At 36.8% G+C, this 15,438-nt stretch overlaps 1 protein-coding gene across 8 annotated transcripts in view; it reads right to left on the minus strand.

Moving 5' to 3' along the window:
* TENM3 (teneurin transmembrane protein 3) overlaps positions 1 to 15,438 on the minus strand; it is a 1,265,035-nt gene that overhangs the window by 62,379 nt on the left and 1,187,218 nt on the right. For 6 of the 8 annotated variants that reach the window (XM_039388717.1, XM_039388714.1, XM_039388713.1 and 3 more), the window contains 3 exons: positions 4,069 to 4,095; positions 2,479 to 2,499; positions 1,408 to 1,554 (listed from right to left, as the gene is read on the minus strand). In XM_039388717.1, coding sequence (XP_039244651.1) covers positions 1,408 to 1,554; positions 2,479 to 2,499; positions 4,069 to 4,095 — 195 coding nt within the window. The remainder of the gene's footprint in view (positions 1 to 1,407; positions 1,555 to 2,478; positions 2,500 to 4,068; positions 4,096 to 15,438) is intronic. The other 2 variants (XM_039388715.1, XM_039388716.1) reach the window with 2 other exon arrangements.

The following is a 15,438-nucleotide window of genomic DNA, read 5'->3' on the forward strand; positions in this document are numbered from 1 at the left end:
TCTGAAGTAGCAGTTTCTTTTCCCTTGTTTCATTTACAGCATTCCTGTTCACCTTGCTCCTCTTTCTCCTCCTTCTCCATTACCTCCTCTTGACTCTTTCCTTGGTATGTCACATCATTCTGTGATCTTAAACAATTACCGAATCTGTTTGAGTCTATTACTCAGTTTTCAATGTTTTTTCCCATTTTTTTCCCTACATGATCTTTTTTTTTTTTCCTCCAAGTTGTTTATGCTTCCACATAGTTTCTCCTCTTCCTTGCTTTGTCTCTTTTCATGTTTGCAGGTTTCCCTTTCTTCCGTATCTCCATAATTCCCTGGCCCACAAGAACTTAATTCCCCAAACAGCACATCTCTGCACAGAATCTGTGCCAGGCTCTTTAGGCCCCAAAATGTGCAAAACTGACTCAAAATATGTCATATGTAACAGACAAGGATTACAATTCAAAAGATGTGTACAGCAATAAACAGGAGCACAGTTTTAACAGTGGTATTTATTTTCTTTAGGAAGTAAATGCTGCTGTTATTTATGATTTGTGATGTCTAAGATCCCAGCTGCAGTCAGGATATGAGAGCAAAGAGCCAACCAGCAATTGCAAAGGCATACGCAGTCTAAAACAGAAAGACAAAGTCACAGATGACTTTATCATCATCCAGAGGCCCTAATGGAGTTTTTATCTCTGCTCTGAATCTGAAGGTGTTAAGCAAAAGGAACTGATGAGAAGGGGAAGAAAGACAGACAATAAAAGCATTATGCTGATCTAATATTTTACTGCATCCACATTTAATCTTGTTTTTGTGATTTTTTTAAATGTGATTCTGGAGTCATGCCAAAGTCACAGCCTCTCTAGCTTCGCTAACCTACCGCAATAATTGCAGATTGATTCCTTAAGTCAGCAGCCCTGCCTGCATCTCCCTGCAGATTGTTACCTGCCTCCTGAATGACAGACTGCGGAAAAGTAAGCCAAAAAAAAGACTCTCTGTGGGGTGGGCAACCAATTGTTTCCGGCAATAGTATCATAGGTCAAAATGTAAACTCCTGGTTCAGCCTTTTCTCTTGGGAAAATTTCCTTGTGAGGTCACTGAAATGATGAACTCCTTTCTTTTTTCCCCTCCACAACAGTTCACCGAGTTAAGACTATGTTTTATTCCAGTATAAAAGAACACTGCAGGGAAACTAAGGTGACACCCAACTTTTTCTAAGTACATATCTCACCTGTCATATGCAGCTTGTAAGGCTTTGCTGATATGCCATATAAAAGCACTGGATACCGCAGTGTATTCTTACAGGTACAGAAGCTGGTAAAACATGCGTGTGGTTCTCATGGCAGTATTTAATCACCTGACTGTAAAATCTCTGTTCCTCAACATGTTCTCCCCACAGTTAAAGATCCAGTTGGTATATCTTACCTCCTTCATTGTCCTTACTGTCAGTGCAGAGAGTTTCCATGGCTACGTCACAACCCGCTCCCCTCCATCCTGGCTGGCAGACACAGTGCCAACCATTTTGGTCCAGCGTGCACCTCCCATTGCTGTTGCACAAGCCAGGGCAGCCCTCTGTTGAAACAGACAAAGAAGAACAATCACAAGTAATTTAAATATTGTAATAACATAAAAAGAAAAAAAATACGAACAAGGGACACTTACTGGGAACAGGCCTTAGGAACAGCACAAATACTGTAATTGCACATGGAGTGGAACAGCAACATTACCTGGGGAATGTAATTCTTAACAAAGTGGCATCTTTGATTGGCCTGACACTTGAGACACCACTTACCTGTACAAGCAGGAAATAAATGCACCAATCCTCTAAATACCTGCAGGCCAGACAAAATTAAGTTTGGTTTCTTTTTAATTTTTTTTTTTTTGGCAAACTAACAAGAGATGAGTGCATAGTGCAAACACAGCTGTGTAAAATGGTACATTTTTCTGTACTCATAGAGTAGATTATTATTTGCTCTATGCGGTTGTGGTTACTTACTGGCACAAACGTTTAAGCTCCCTGTTACTATAAACAAATCCCTCCAAATTCTTAAGTAGGAAAATAGGTATGATTTTAGGCACATAATAAAAGAGAATGTTAACTTTATCTGGTCTCAGAGTTGCCGTGTATTCATGTGAAATTACAGTGCGTTAAATAATTGCACAAAGTATAGGCCAGTTTTAATGACTATACTTTATGCCAAAAGTACATTCCTTTTCACAGAATAAGCAAAGCCCAGGAAATAGTGAAGCAGCTTAGCATCTATTCTAACAAACATTAGGATTCAGGCTGCATACGGATGGGACAGGACCAACAGGATTTCCAACTAAATGTAATAGCTGTGCGTATTTGATTACTTAGGACGGACAAAATGAAATACCATAAGGACCACAATAAACATTGATAGACTGAACAAAAACACGGTAGTGACGTGCTTCAAGACAGATAGCAGAGAGTGATTTTTTGTGACAATCTCCCTAAGGCTTTTGTGCTGTTACCTTTATATCCTATCTTGTCTGCTTTTATGGCCAAGGAGGGAAAATTTGGGAAACAATTAACATAATTTAATATATCCAAAAATCGATAATTGTTTTCAGTCTAACATTGCATTAAAAAACAGTATCTGTCACTTCCTAGTGATGAAATCTGGCATGCAGCCAACATGATCTATATGAGGATGACAACACTATAAATATGTAATTTTGGTGTTTCTTGTCTATGACTATGATAAGACACTGACAGAAGCAAGTACAGATGTGGCACTAAGTATCTTATGAGAAAGTGGCTACAAATCAGGTTTTTCTGGACACAACAATTTTCTGTAAACTTTTATCCAAAAGCCCTATGTAACTGGGTAAACAATTCTTCACTTTTTGAACAACTATCTTTGTGAACTAACTTACTGTTCCATTTTGGTTAACTTCAGTTGAGTGTAGAGCAGTCTTTCAGAAGTAATAGTCTACTTTTTTTTCTTTTAAAGATTTTTGAATTTACTGACTCCTTTCAACCATGTAGCTCCAAATTACAAACATGCCCAGAAAAAAAGTTATAAAGGGTGCTTAACTCTTGTCAAATCACTCTCAGAAGGGAGAGAATCAGGAAAACAGGGATGCTACAGTTATGGATATTGTGCCATCATACCAGGCTGAAATTAATTTTGCTACTCTTCTTACTTTTTCAGACTGCAGCTGCTTATAGTATTTGTTAATGTACTGAGATCTATTTTTTTCTTAATATTCTTCTAATTGATTTATGGAAGACTTACATATATAATTGAAAAACTGACAGAGCATTTTAGGAGTCAACTGGGTACACTCAAGACTTATTGTGTGAAAGCCTGGATATTGCCATCAATATTGCCATATTCTAGTGTAAAAAAACCCACAAGGAATAGAGAAAGATACTCAGGGAAAGAGGGGTAGGAATATTTTAAACATTTTTCTAAAACAATTTTTCACCGTAACTGAAGATACAAGAATCTTTGCTGTTTCATGTTAGGTTTTTGCATCCTTGAACATCTTAACTGAAAATGTTGCACAGACTATAAAAGATTTTTCTAGACTCATAGAAAATACAAGTCATAATTTCCTATAGATTTTCTACATTCAGATAATCAAAAGCTTATTAGCCTTGGGTATTTTATTGATCTGTCTGTATACAAACACACACATCTCTATAATTAATCTGTTCTTTAGAACTAATGACACTTGTACTGTGACGAGTATTGCTTCGCTTTGTTTCCTAAATATTTAGGGTTTTAAAGGTAGAGGTCCAATGACAAAACTAACAACAACAAAAAAAGTTCCAAACAGCAAATGAATACTATCTTCAGTTATTGGTTCAGATAAAATCTAATACATGTATACAGTTTGTATATAAATGTATAACTACTGATAAAGTGTTACCATATAAGAGAAGTAAAATTTTAATTTGAGCTGAGTTGAAAGCCATATGAGTTATATATATAATCCATGGAATGTATGCAAGAGAAGATTCTTTTGCCCAGACTAGTATGGTTTTAACTATATATTTATATAAAAAAAAATATGTAAGCATAGGCATGTCATCAAAGAGCAAATATACAGTACCTTTCACTATCTTATCCAAATAGTGAGCTTGAGAATTAAAAAGAAAAAAAAAAACAGACAGACATTTCAGAAGTGTCACATAAAACAAGAATTGTTCAGAATTCACATGCAAATCAAGCAGGTGCACCTGACATGAGAGGTCTTACATTACAAACTGAAAATGTATTTCAAAGCTTTTAAAAATGCAAGAAATTCTCTTTTCAGCAAACATTATCATGATTTAATGAAACTATTTTAGAAACCAGGCCTGCAGAAGAAAAAGAGATGCTACCTCTCTGAGACTACATTTTTCTTCTGAATTCTCTTCACATGCTTTGATTTTTACATATAACAAAAACATAATTAAAGCTAGCTAAAAATTCAATTTTCAACACAATGTAAGAGCAATTCCTTAGTTTATAAGCTTTAAACACTGACCATGCGGGAAGATCTTTGATTTGCAGGTCACATACGACAGCACAACCATCACACTATCTTAATTCTCATTGGATTAACAGGATTTTTAGGAAGGTTTTTTTTTTTCAGCTTCGTTTCAGCCACAGTTATTCTTCTGAGCACACAAAGCAAGTACATAAAATAAGTTGGACTGTGTATAGAGGGTGGAAGAGGCTGTAGTGGGGTTAGTAGTGTGGTGATCCATTTCATTTGAAAAAAACGGGTAAAAATTAAACTTAGGCTTCAGAAGTATAACTATAAATAACATGGTATATACAAGAATAGCAAGACTTTTTTTTTTTGTAGGTTATGACAAATTTTCACAAAAAATTTGAGAGGCAGATGGATGAATGACATACACAGCATAAGACTGATTTCAAGCAGCAGGTCCTACTTTTAATACATGAGACACAGCACAGATGGGTTACATGTTCCCTCTTTACTCGCAGGAAACACACATAAACTGCAGTTGTATTAAAGGGGTTAATGTCATACAGCAAAACCACACAGGACAGGTCCACCACAGGCTATGAAACCCAGCCATCAAACCCCACCACAGGTGATGGGATATTACAGACCACCGCACTTGGGACATGCCAATGCTGGATACAATCCCCTGTTTTTGCTGTGGACAAGGTCTCTCTCAACACAGCCCTCAGGGGTTCTCTCCACTTCAAAATGTGACCTTTTCTAAATCCCTGATGGAGGATGGTCCCTGTCTGGCAGTTCTCTGTCACCTGTTAAGATTGCTTTGGATGGGTAAGAAAAGCATTTCCAACTATAGCCTTTCGTCCAGTTTGAATGAATGGGAAAAAGCTCCTCTTGAGTCCAAGCAGGGAGGTGATGAGAGACATATTATCACAGAAGCCACAGTCACTGCTATGACTGAGAGACGGAAACTTTCTAGTCCCTTTCTCTTAAAGAAAGTGTCAGGTGTCCACTGCACAGCTTTTTTTTTTTTTCCCTATAATGGTAAGGTTAATGTGAGACAAAGTAAGAAGATGAAAACATCAATTACAGAACACTTAGAGCAGCAGCAACAAACTAAGTAGCTTTTCACATTAACCACAAACAAAAAGAAAAGTGATACAGCTGCATTTCAGGGTGGATCAAATTCTTCTCTTACTCATCCAGGAAAATTCCCCTTGCTCCTACATTGCTTAAAACACGGTGTAGTATGCGTGGAGGAAAAATCAAGCTTTATTTCATAAAATGGAAGCAATTAGGTCTGTCTGGGGAATGCATCTGTTCACCAGTAAAACATTAAATGCCTCTACAAATGTAGGGATAGATAACAAAACAGAACATTAAAAAAACTCCTAAAAGCAACTGAAAATAGTCCCTTCAATCCCACATGCCCCCACATGCTATTTCCGTTCAGAAATCCAATCTTCATTAAAAAAAAAAGTAAGAAAATGCTCTTTAAGATTTTTTGTATCCAGTAGTCTTATAAGAAGTCAGTTCCAGAACATGAAACTATAATGCTCAGAAAACAAGTTCTACCTTCCAGCATCCTTTTAGTCATAGTCACTTGACAGTAAGGACAGCTTTAGAAACTATTTTGGTTAATATGCAGCATTGTAGAAAAATCATAAAGCAGAAAATGAATGACCAAAAATAGCATAACTTTGCAGTGAAGTTTAACCAGCCATGCTGTCTTCCTTGTCTTCACAGCACTACAACTGAAAGAGGAATGAACCTATGTGGAATTACAAAATACAAGCCTTTTTCCCTCTGTATAGAAAATTCCAGGTGGGATTTGGAGCACTTCAGTAGCATGAAGCATCTCAGCAGGTGCTCCTTGGCAAGACACTTACACATTTGGCACATATAGGTTACGTTATGTCCTTTAGAAGTCTAATTACAGATCAGGCAAAGTACCTATAAGGGTTTTCTTGCAGAGTTTAAGACTGTGCTATTTAAAATCTTGCTATTATTTCCAGGAGTAGAAGGACTTCATAAGATAGCACCAAATAAAACAAAGAAAAACAAAAATGAAGATACAAAATTTGTATATTTTCTAGCCTAATCAAAATCCAAGAAGATCTAAGTGGCATTCAAAATTCATACAACATAAAATATCAATGATGCTATCAATCTATGTGGATATTTATATAAATATGCAGCAGAAAAATCTATTCTATAAAAAACAGTCAAACAAATTCACATTTAACAAAGCATATTTCATAATCAGTCAAAACCCTGACTTTTTTTTTTTTTAATGTAATGTCTCCCATTAGTTTCCTATCAGAGATGTCAATGTCTTCCTCATTTATACGCTACTTCCTCCAGGTATGACAGAACAGCCTAAGAATAAAAAATCCATATTAAATCCATTTATTCCAATCAGCTCCTGTTTGAATCAGCATGAGTCACATACCCATTGATTTGATGTTCCTTAATTGATACTTATAACACTGCTTTATTCTGATTATTCTGTCATAAAGGATTATAACAGTGATATGCTTCTAAATGCTGTATAGCAAATTTATATCTCTCTTACTTTACATTATTATCCTCCATCAGACATCTTCACTTATCATAGTCTTTGTAACCTGTACGCTAGACTACAACATGCCACATATTTTTGTAGTGTATATATAGTCCCGTTACAGTTTCAACTCAACAGATCCACAAAAGTCATGAGTCACTTTGCTCCAAGAGCAGAGTTGACCTCACAGTACCATCAGACATAAAGCAAAAATACAAATGAATGTGACCAAAGCCATATTGATCGAGGTCAGTCTAAATAAAAAACAACTTTTAAGGTTTTTTGCTTCCTACACCTTGAAAGTGAGAGTCAAACTCTTGTCTCCTCTCCACTATTACTATCAGCTTTCTCCCTTCCTTACTGCATTACAGCCTCTTTGTCTAAAAGAAAACAGAAAGGAGAAATTAGGAAGAGAAAAGATGGCTGAAGGTAGGGAGAAAAAAAAGAAGAGATGATGAAGAAATACTTTTAGTACGCAGCAACAATGAAGAATGGAATGCTGTTCTGCTCCTCTCAGAGCAAGCTCTGCTTTGTTTACTCTCCCCATCTCCCACAATTCATTATAGCAATTCCCATTCACTGGTGAACAGCTGCATAAGCATCTTTGCTGCTAACACAAACTCCATGCTCTACGATACCCATTTTCTACAGGAACATGTGAACACCGTATCTTGCATCAGTCATGTCTGAACTTCTACATAACCTTGCACCAAGTGTCATATAAGGAAATAGCAGGTTTCTCTTGAAATAAAAAACTCCTATAAGCAGACTATGGTATGTTGGTACTGTACTGTTTCCCTTAAGTGTTTATCTATTTGTTCAGAGTTAAAAAGCTTTAATATCTTCACTTATTAATTTTTAATTCAGGCAATGATTGATTTATGACTACCTGTGAAAGTTTTCTACACTTATTCCTTTGTGAATGTACAGATCTAACAGTCCTCATTCAGTACTCCTTCTCTCACAAACAACAAGCTGCTGATGCCTTTGTAGCAGGCACACTATGCTAACCTAAACAAAGAAGCAACTGTTCTCGCATAGACTTTTCTGTCACCTTCCTTCCTAAGTAAAAATTATTTAGTATAATATCTTCATACTACTGGTATGAAGAGAATATATTCTTATCTCATTTTACCAGTGAGTAACTAAGGCATAGAAAGAGAAAGCGAGAAGTCTCCATCCACTTGGCTACAAACACCTATGATGCGATTTTCCAGAATACTTAGAATTATATAGGATATAATACACAAACCAGTATTTTAGCAAGTCTTGTCCTCAGGAAGTGAATAACGGTCAGAGAACACTTCTTTAAAGTCTGCATTTGTGAACAACTAACAGAAAACACATGGTAGAATCAAGGGTGGAATCTAATTCTTCAAAATTGTCCTTAACCAGGAGATCACCCTGTCTCTTGTTATGAACATTACTTCTTACTCCCTGTCCAGCCAAGCAGTAGCAGGGGTTGAGGCACACAGTTCATCAACAGTTTCACAGACACTTGGCAACAGAAAACTCATTGTAAGCTTTAGGGAGAATGCAGTTTGTAAACAGGTTTTGGTGCTTGTTTAGGAGGAACTGAGTACAAAACTCAGAGTTGACAGCTCTGGTCTGACCTCTCTAATCTATTTAAGGTTCAGTCCATAGTGGTTTACTTCTCCTGACATGGCTAGCAGATCACCCTTATTTTCTCTCATTTACACCCAGCCACAATTTAACTATCCTGACAATGAAAACGCCTTTTGAACATAAAACCCCAAATATCCCTCATAATATTTAAGCCCAGTATTTCTTATCCTATCCACAGCAGACTTAGGGAGTAGCATATTGATTTCTTTAGGCAACTGCTTTTACTCCCGAAGAGCGACTAAAAAAAAGCCAGGCATCCATATGCAAATTCTGAGGAGCTCCATGCCTCTACCAGAAAACTCAGAGGAGTCCAGAATTCATAAAGTATTAAAACTACTGTTGTAGCCTGTCTTCAGAAAGGTTCACTCATGTCAAATTCACTACAAATTCAAATCCACTACAGTCTTCTCTTGAGTCTTTTCTGTCTGGCAAACTGCTTCCTATCTTGGATTTGTGCAGCTGATTATTCTTACTTAAGCACAGAACCCAGCATTTGTTGAATTGCACCTTATTTTTCCGCATAGTCTGTGCTATTTGTTAAAGTAATTTTAAATTCTTGTCCTGTCTTCCAAAGTGCTGGGGGGTGACAGGCTTTGGTATAATTTGCAAATGCAATTCCTTCTATTCATCACTGAACATTACTGAAAGCACATGTTCTACTGTAAGCAGCTCATGGTCGTCATCCATTCTCCGAGTTTTTAAGAACCTTGTCTTCGACATACCATATGTTCAGAGCATTGCTGCCAATAGAGAAGGATTACAAACACTCTTCCCTTTTGATATGTTTTTACTCCTAAATTGCCATTTTGCCCTTCTTGTAAAGGAGAGAACATGGATGGAACTATAGTTTCACACAATTTTATTTCTTTTCCTCCATACACAGGCCAAAACATAACCCTCACCCTGAACTCATGCCTTCTTCATCATTTATGCACTTCAGGTATCTGCAGAGAGACCTGATTTCACTGCAACTTATCCCTTGCCAGAAATGCAACCGTTCTTTGCAGCAACCATTTATGGGCTTTTACACACAAAGGCATATCTGTCCTTTAGATTTTTGTTCTGGAGACCATCATGATTTCTCATCATCATTACTGGAAAGCCACATATACCTTAGAATTAAAGGTTCAGTTACTTTTAAGGATGTAGTAGACATAGGAAATTTGGAACTGCCAGTAAGTTCATGAGCAGTGTTGTTTCCCATTTAACACCTTCTAAATCCTCCAAGAGGATTTAGAAGAAAGTGTATATGCCACTAAGGCGTTAAAACTACCCCACATGTACAGGCTGAAAGAGTTCAAATGTCCATTTGAGACCACTGACAAACCTGTGAAGACCTGCCTCAGAGGCAGGTAAAACCTAATGCTTACTTTAAGAACTGCATGAGAGGTGAATTTGGCTTGAAAACATATTAGGGGATGGATCAGGATGGGAAGCATTACTGTTTCCATCTTTATTCCTCACTGGAAGTATTTACAGAATGTGTCTGACCAGCACGCAGCGTACAAAAGCACCTACTCCCTGGCCACTTCAGCTCAAGTAAGCTTTGCAACATGCTTTAAAATTCTTCACATCTCAGAAAATGCTGCTGTTCTCTGAAAATGTGCCAAACTTGAACTTCACAAGTGGTCCCCATTTAAATGCAAATCAACTAATTAGCAATTAAAAGTACGCTAACAGATAATCTGTATTTGAGATACTTGGTCTTTAAATGTGTTAAGGCCCACTTTTTTTCAGTTCCAGAAACGTGTGCACTACTTTAAATTCACCTGCTAATTGAGTATTTTTATGGTTACCAAATGGACAAATATTTTGCATATTCAAGGCTTGGCCTGGATAATTAATAACATGACCTTTAGGCCCAGGAAAGATCAAAAGCAAATTTGTTCTAGATTTCACAAAATCTTTCTAAACTGTAGCTATCAGTGCTCTGTGTGACAAAAAAGTCATCATCTCTTTTTTTGTGGGGCTTTAGCATTGAGGGTACTGGTATAAATATTGTTGTGAAATCCCAACTGCAATGTAGTCAGGTGTTTTGAAAGTAGGATTTCACTGTCAATACTGTGGTGAACTAATTGATATTGGATAGAATTAATTTTGAATATTTGGTTGATTTAATCTGATAAAGGACTGTTTGAATGTCAAAGGTCATACCTTAGCTCAGATACAATCTTAGTTTTAAGATGAAATTTGTACTCAGGTATAAATCCATGAACTCATAACTAAAGAAAAACATAAATTTAGGAATTTTGATAATTACACAACATATTCATACAGCAGAAATTATTCCAATTTAAGGGACAAAAATTTCCTTCTAATCAAAATTCTAAAATTTCAAAAGAATCTTAAAATTTATGAAGAATTCCCATGAATGCATTAAGGTACATTAAATATGTGACACATTAAACCACTGTGAAATGTAAATACTGTCAGAAATTTCAACTCCAGAGAAAAGTAAACTATACTTGGCAACTGGCATCAACACTAAAATGACGGTGGTGATTGTAACACTGGTTATCCATGCTGCTCTCCAGCTAACATGCAGATGTGGAGAAGACAGATCAAGCCCTCCAACTGGTCCATGACTTACTCTGTCAAGCCCAGGTGTCAAAAATGTATAGTGCAATGACATATAGCCATATCAATTTTCCTATAAGCACTTTGTTTAATTAGCTGGAGGAACACATTTGTCTCTACTTGCTCTCCGATCCATAAAGAGATAAAGTGTCATTTCCTTGCAGTCATATTTGAAATCTGTAATATAAGGAGCCCTAAGCTAAACACGTGAAGAGAACAGGTGCAGACCATATAACTTACTGGAGTAGATGATGTCTTAGTGTTCCTCAGCACTAGCTGTATTTCTGTACTTACGCTGGTCACAGAGAAGACCAGCACAGAGGTGCCTTCATGTACGTCCCTAGTCAGAAAACCACTTTAAGCAGTCACCAGAACAGAGTCTGTGCTAATGGAAACACACTTATGGGAGTGTGCTCTACATGTTATTTTTTTCTTATTTCTGAATATCTAAACCAGATGACTTTCCTGTTTTTCTGGCTAAAATAGCTGAAACTAGAAACTTCTTGCTGAAGAAAACTTTTTTTTGGTTCGACTGGTTTGAATGGCATGCTACTGTCTTTTCATGAAAAGAAAAGGGTTAAAATAAATACTTTGCTGTCATTTGCTATTTTTTTTCCTCAACAAAATTTTAGGGGAAATTGTTAGAAGATAAACCAATTAGATCCCGATTCTCACTGGAATATAAACACAGGCTGTACACTTACTTCTCAGTGGACCACCACTGGATTGGATTTTCAGTTCTGTATACCAGGTAAAGTAGCCTCATGCAGCACTCAAAAGTAGCATGGAAGTACCATGATGCTAACTTTAGCCCTCCTGAGGGATTAATATGAATGCTTAATGACATTAATCCACATGTACCTCATTTATGTTTAACGATATGCTTTCCATGCACACATATTTAAATATTAATTTTGGATTGAAAGATAATCGTTCAACATGATAACAATTAAACAGCTGTAACCTGTCTTGTGTTAAGTAATGGAGCTGCAGGCAAGCTTTATAAACAGATGGTCTTACCCACCCATGCTTAATGTTAAAGACATTTAAAAAAGAGGTGTTGACAATTCTGAACAAGAAGGCATAGTTTTAATGCAAATTGGCCGATTTGCAATGTAGATTACGCTAAAACTAATTTAGTCTATACAAAAAATTAAGCTGCATTGTAAAACTGAGATATTACACAGCACATGGATACAGGAGGTTCCCCACCAACATAATTATTTACTAATTTCATTCAGCTAACAGAGTTTAATGGAAAAGCAGCTGGAAAAGTATTCATATTTATGGGCTCCCTATGACAGTTACTTAATATACTCATGGTCCATGACAGTTATCTCACAAAAAATAATAGACTTTCTGAAACAGTATCTGTTCTAATCTCACAAAACAACTACTCAGACAGGAGAGGGTCACTGAACTCATTGCAAGCCAGAAGAGAAAGGAAACAAAAACATACTTTAGTACAACTGTGTTATGAAAACTTAATTACAGAGCAAATTTTCATCCAGGCTATCACCTGGGCACCAGCTATGCATGCATGGTCTTGTATCACACTGAAATGCAGACTGAGTTTCAAAAAAATAATACGGATGTTCACCTCAGACCCAAGAATGTCACTTCCAGACTAAATAAAAAATTGACAGCTGATTTTCCATCATTTTGCAGCAAACCGTTGATTTAATCTGTTTTCATGGGGATACAGGAAATGGCAAAGCATTACATTAAAACATTTTAGCAGGGCCTGTTGTGACCGGACAAGGGGTAATGGCTTTAGACTGAAAGAGGGTAGATTCAAACTAGATTTAAGGAAGAAGTTTTGTTCAGTGAGGGTGGTGAAACACTGGAACAAGTGAGAGGTGGTGAATGCACAGAAGGGTGGTGAATGCCCATTCCTGGAAACATTCAAGACCAGGCTGGACGAGGCACTGAGCAACTAAATCTATTTGAAGATGTCCCTGCTTACTGCAGAGGGAGTTGATCTCTAAAGGTCCCTTCCAATCCAAACTATTCTGTGATCCTATGATTTTATGATTAAAGTTCTCAGGAGGGAAAAGATGTTAAGCAAATGAGGTGCCTTAAATTGTTTAGAATGTGAAATATACATAGACAGTGTTTAGTTCAAACCTGTAAGATGTTAAACAATACCACCAGGTCTTGAGTTTTGTTAATTCTCATTAGATTCATTTTATCAAAATACTAAGCACACACTTATCTGATGAAGATCTTTGATATAAATATGTAGAAGTATGTGTTCAGAGCAAAGGGAATGACTCACAAGTGTGGCTGACATCAAGTGTGGTATTAAGTTGGAGCTACCCTGTGCCAAAGACGTGTCATGGAACAGTGGATATCAGCAACACACATCAGGTTCACCGCATTAGTCAAATCAATCTTCCCCACCTTACTCTACACATTGCTTCAAACAAATAAAAAAATCCCCACTTTACTTAGTCTATGATGCTCTCTATCACAAATCAAAGTATATAAAATACATATTTATATTATTTTGCAAATCCAGTCCTCCTCAGCTTTACGGAAACGCTGAGATTTAACGCAGGTAAGCAGATATCTAATTTTTTTTCTGAACAAAAAAAGCAAATCTTTGCAATCACCTATGATTTCGCTTCCCAACATTCTGAAGTTTTGAAATAAAAAAAACCAACACAACAAAAGGTATCTGGGAGCTGAGAGCAATCAGAATTTCCTTTGGCTAAATTCCATTTGAATATTTTGAAATATATGTAAAAATCAGCATAACTCAAAAAGCAATCAAGGTTTAAAGGATATTAGAGAGAAATAAAACTGAGGAGTACCTTGTTTTAATTAAGGAGATAGGTTTGTTTTTTCCTTCACTCTACCTTTGAACACATCAACTTACAACATTTAACCAGTGGGTTAACTGAAAATGAGACTGGACAGATAGTCAGTATTTAGAAACATATAAAAATCATTAGCTGAGATGCAAAAATTTTTTTACCATTTTAAACAGCATTCATGCTTCACAAAAATACCATAAACTCTTTGAACAAAGGAGTTATGGATTTAGATGATTCAGTATACATTCCAGTTAGCGCCCCCATGAGTAATGCATACATATCTATCCCATTCTTTACATCCACCTAGAGATCTGGAGGTCTATTCCTTTCCCAAAAAGTGAATACAGTCAATTGCCTTTAAGATTTGCAACTTCTTTGGAATATTCCTTTCCCAAAGAAGTTGTAAATTTTGGCTGTTGCCCTTCACAGGCTTCCAGCTAATAGCTGCAACAAAGAAACACATTTGCATTTCTAAAGTACTTCACAGTATGGCAGCTAAATTGTTAATGACTTTCAGAAATAAGAAGAGTGCAATTGTTTATTTTTAGACATATAAAGGCAGAATGAGCGGGAGTCTTTCATATGCATAACACAAATGATGTAAAGATTCTGCTACTAAGTCGAGAGCTGTAAGTGGCATAAAATGCCTGGGTTACAAATGGAGGGTGACCATAAGAAACTGGTTTGCATAGAAAAGCATTCTGAAGTCCCTTGTGTTCTGAAATTTACTGCTCAGAAAGACCTATTACCTACTGTAGGGCGGGTGAGAGAAAAGCAATTTGACTCTTCATCTGCCAAGCTGAGGAGGCAGCAATTTTTACCCCACAAAGAGTAAGTACTCTTGGAAATGAGCAATAAAATAACCTGGCTTCTCTGTAACACTGGGCTCCTGAAAAAAACAGCTCAAAAAAATAAATATAACAGCAGGCTAGAGCTTGTACCTCCTTACTTGTATTGGAGGCTGTAAGGGCAATAATAACTAATCAAACTATCTTAACAGCAGCAGCCACAAAGTAGACACCCATTTAAAGAATAAACAGGTGGGAAGACAGACCTGCTCGCCCAGTGCTGAGGAAAAACTTGTTTGTGCTTAATATGTTGGAAAAATTGTTCAAGAGCAGTTCATCCGTATATAACTACAACCCTTGAAACGCTGCCAAGGTCAGTGAGACCAACAGCAGAGCAATCTGCTGAGTAATTGCTCCTTGGCAAGTTAAAGCAGTCAACGGAAAGGCTTTATCCTACTTCTAAATATTTACTTTCTTTTATTGTTCAGAAAGCAGTTCTCTCCCCATCTCTCTACTCTCTTTGTCAGCATGTTTTCTGGAAGCTCCTCAAAAATGTTAACCCTATTGATTCTCCCTGTGATTCTGCAGATGCACCTTGATTCGTCCTCTTTCCTATGTCTGAGCAGTATCATTA

This window comes from Pipra filicauda, unplaced genomic scaffold (assembly GCF_003945595.2).
Source record: "Pipra filicauda isolate LSUMZ 115617 unplaced genomic scaffold, ASM394559v2 scaffold67_size6003252_pilon, whole genome shotgun sequence".
Lineage (NCBI taxonomy): Eukaryota > Metazoa > Chordata > Aves > Passeriformes > Pipridae > Pipra > Pipra filicauda.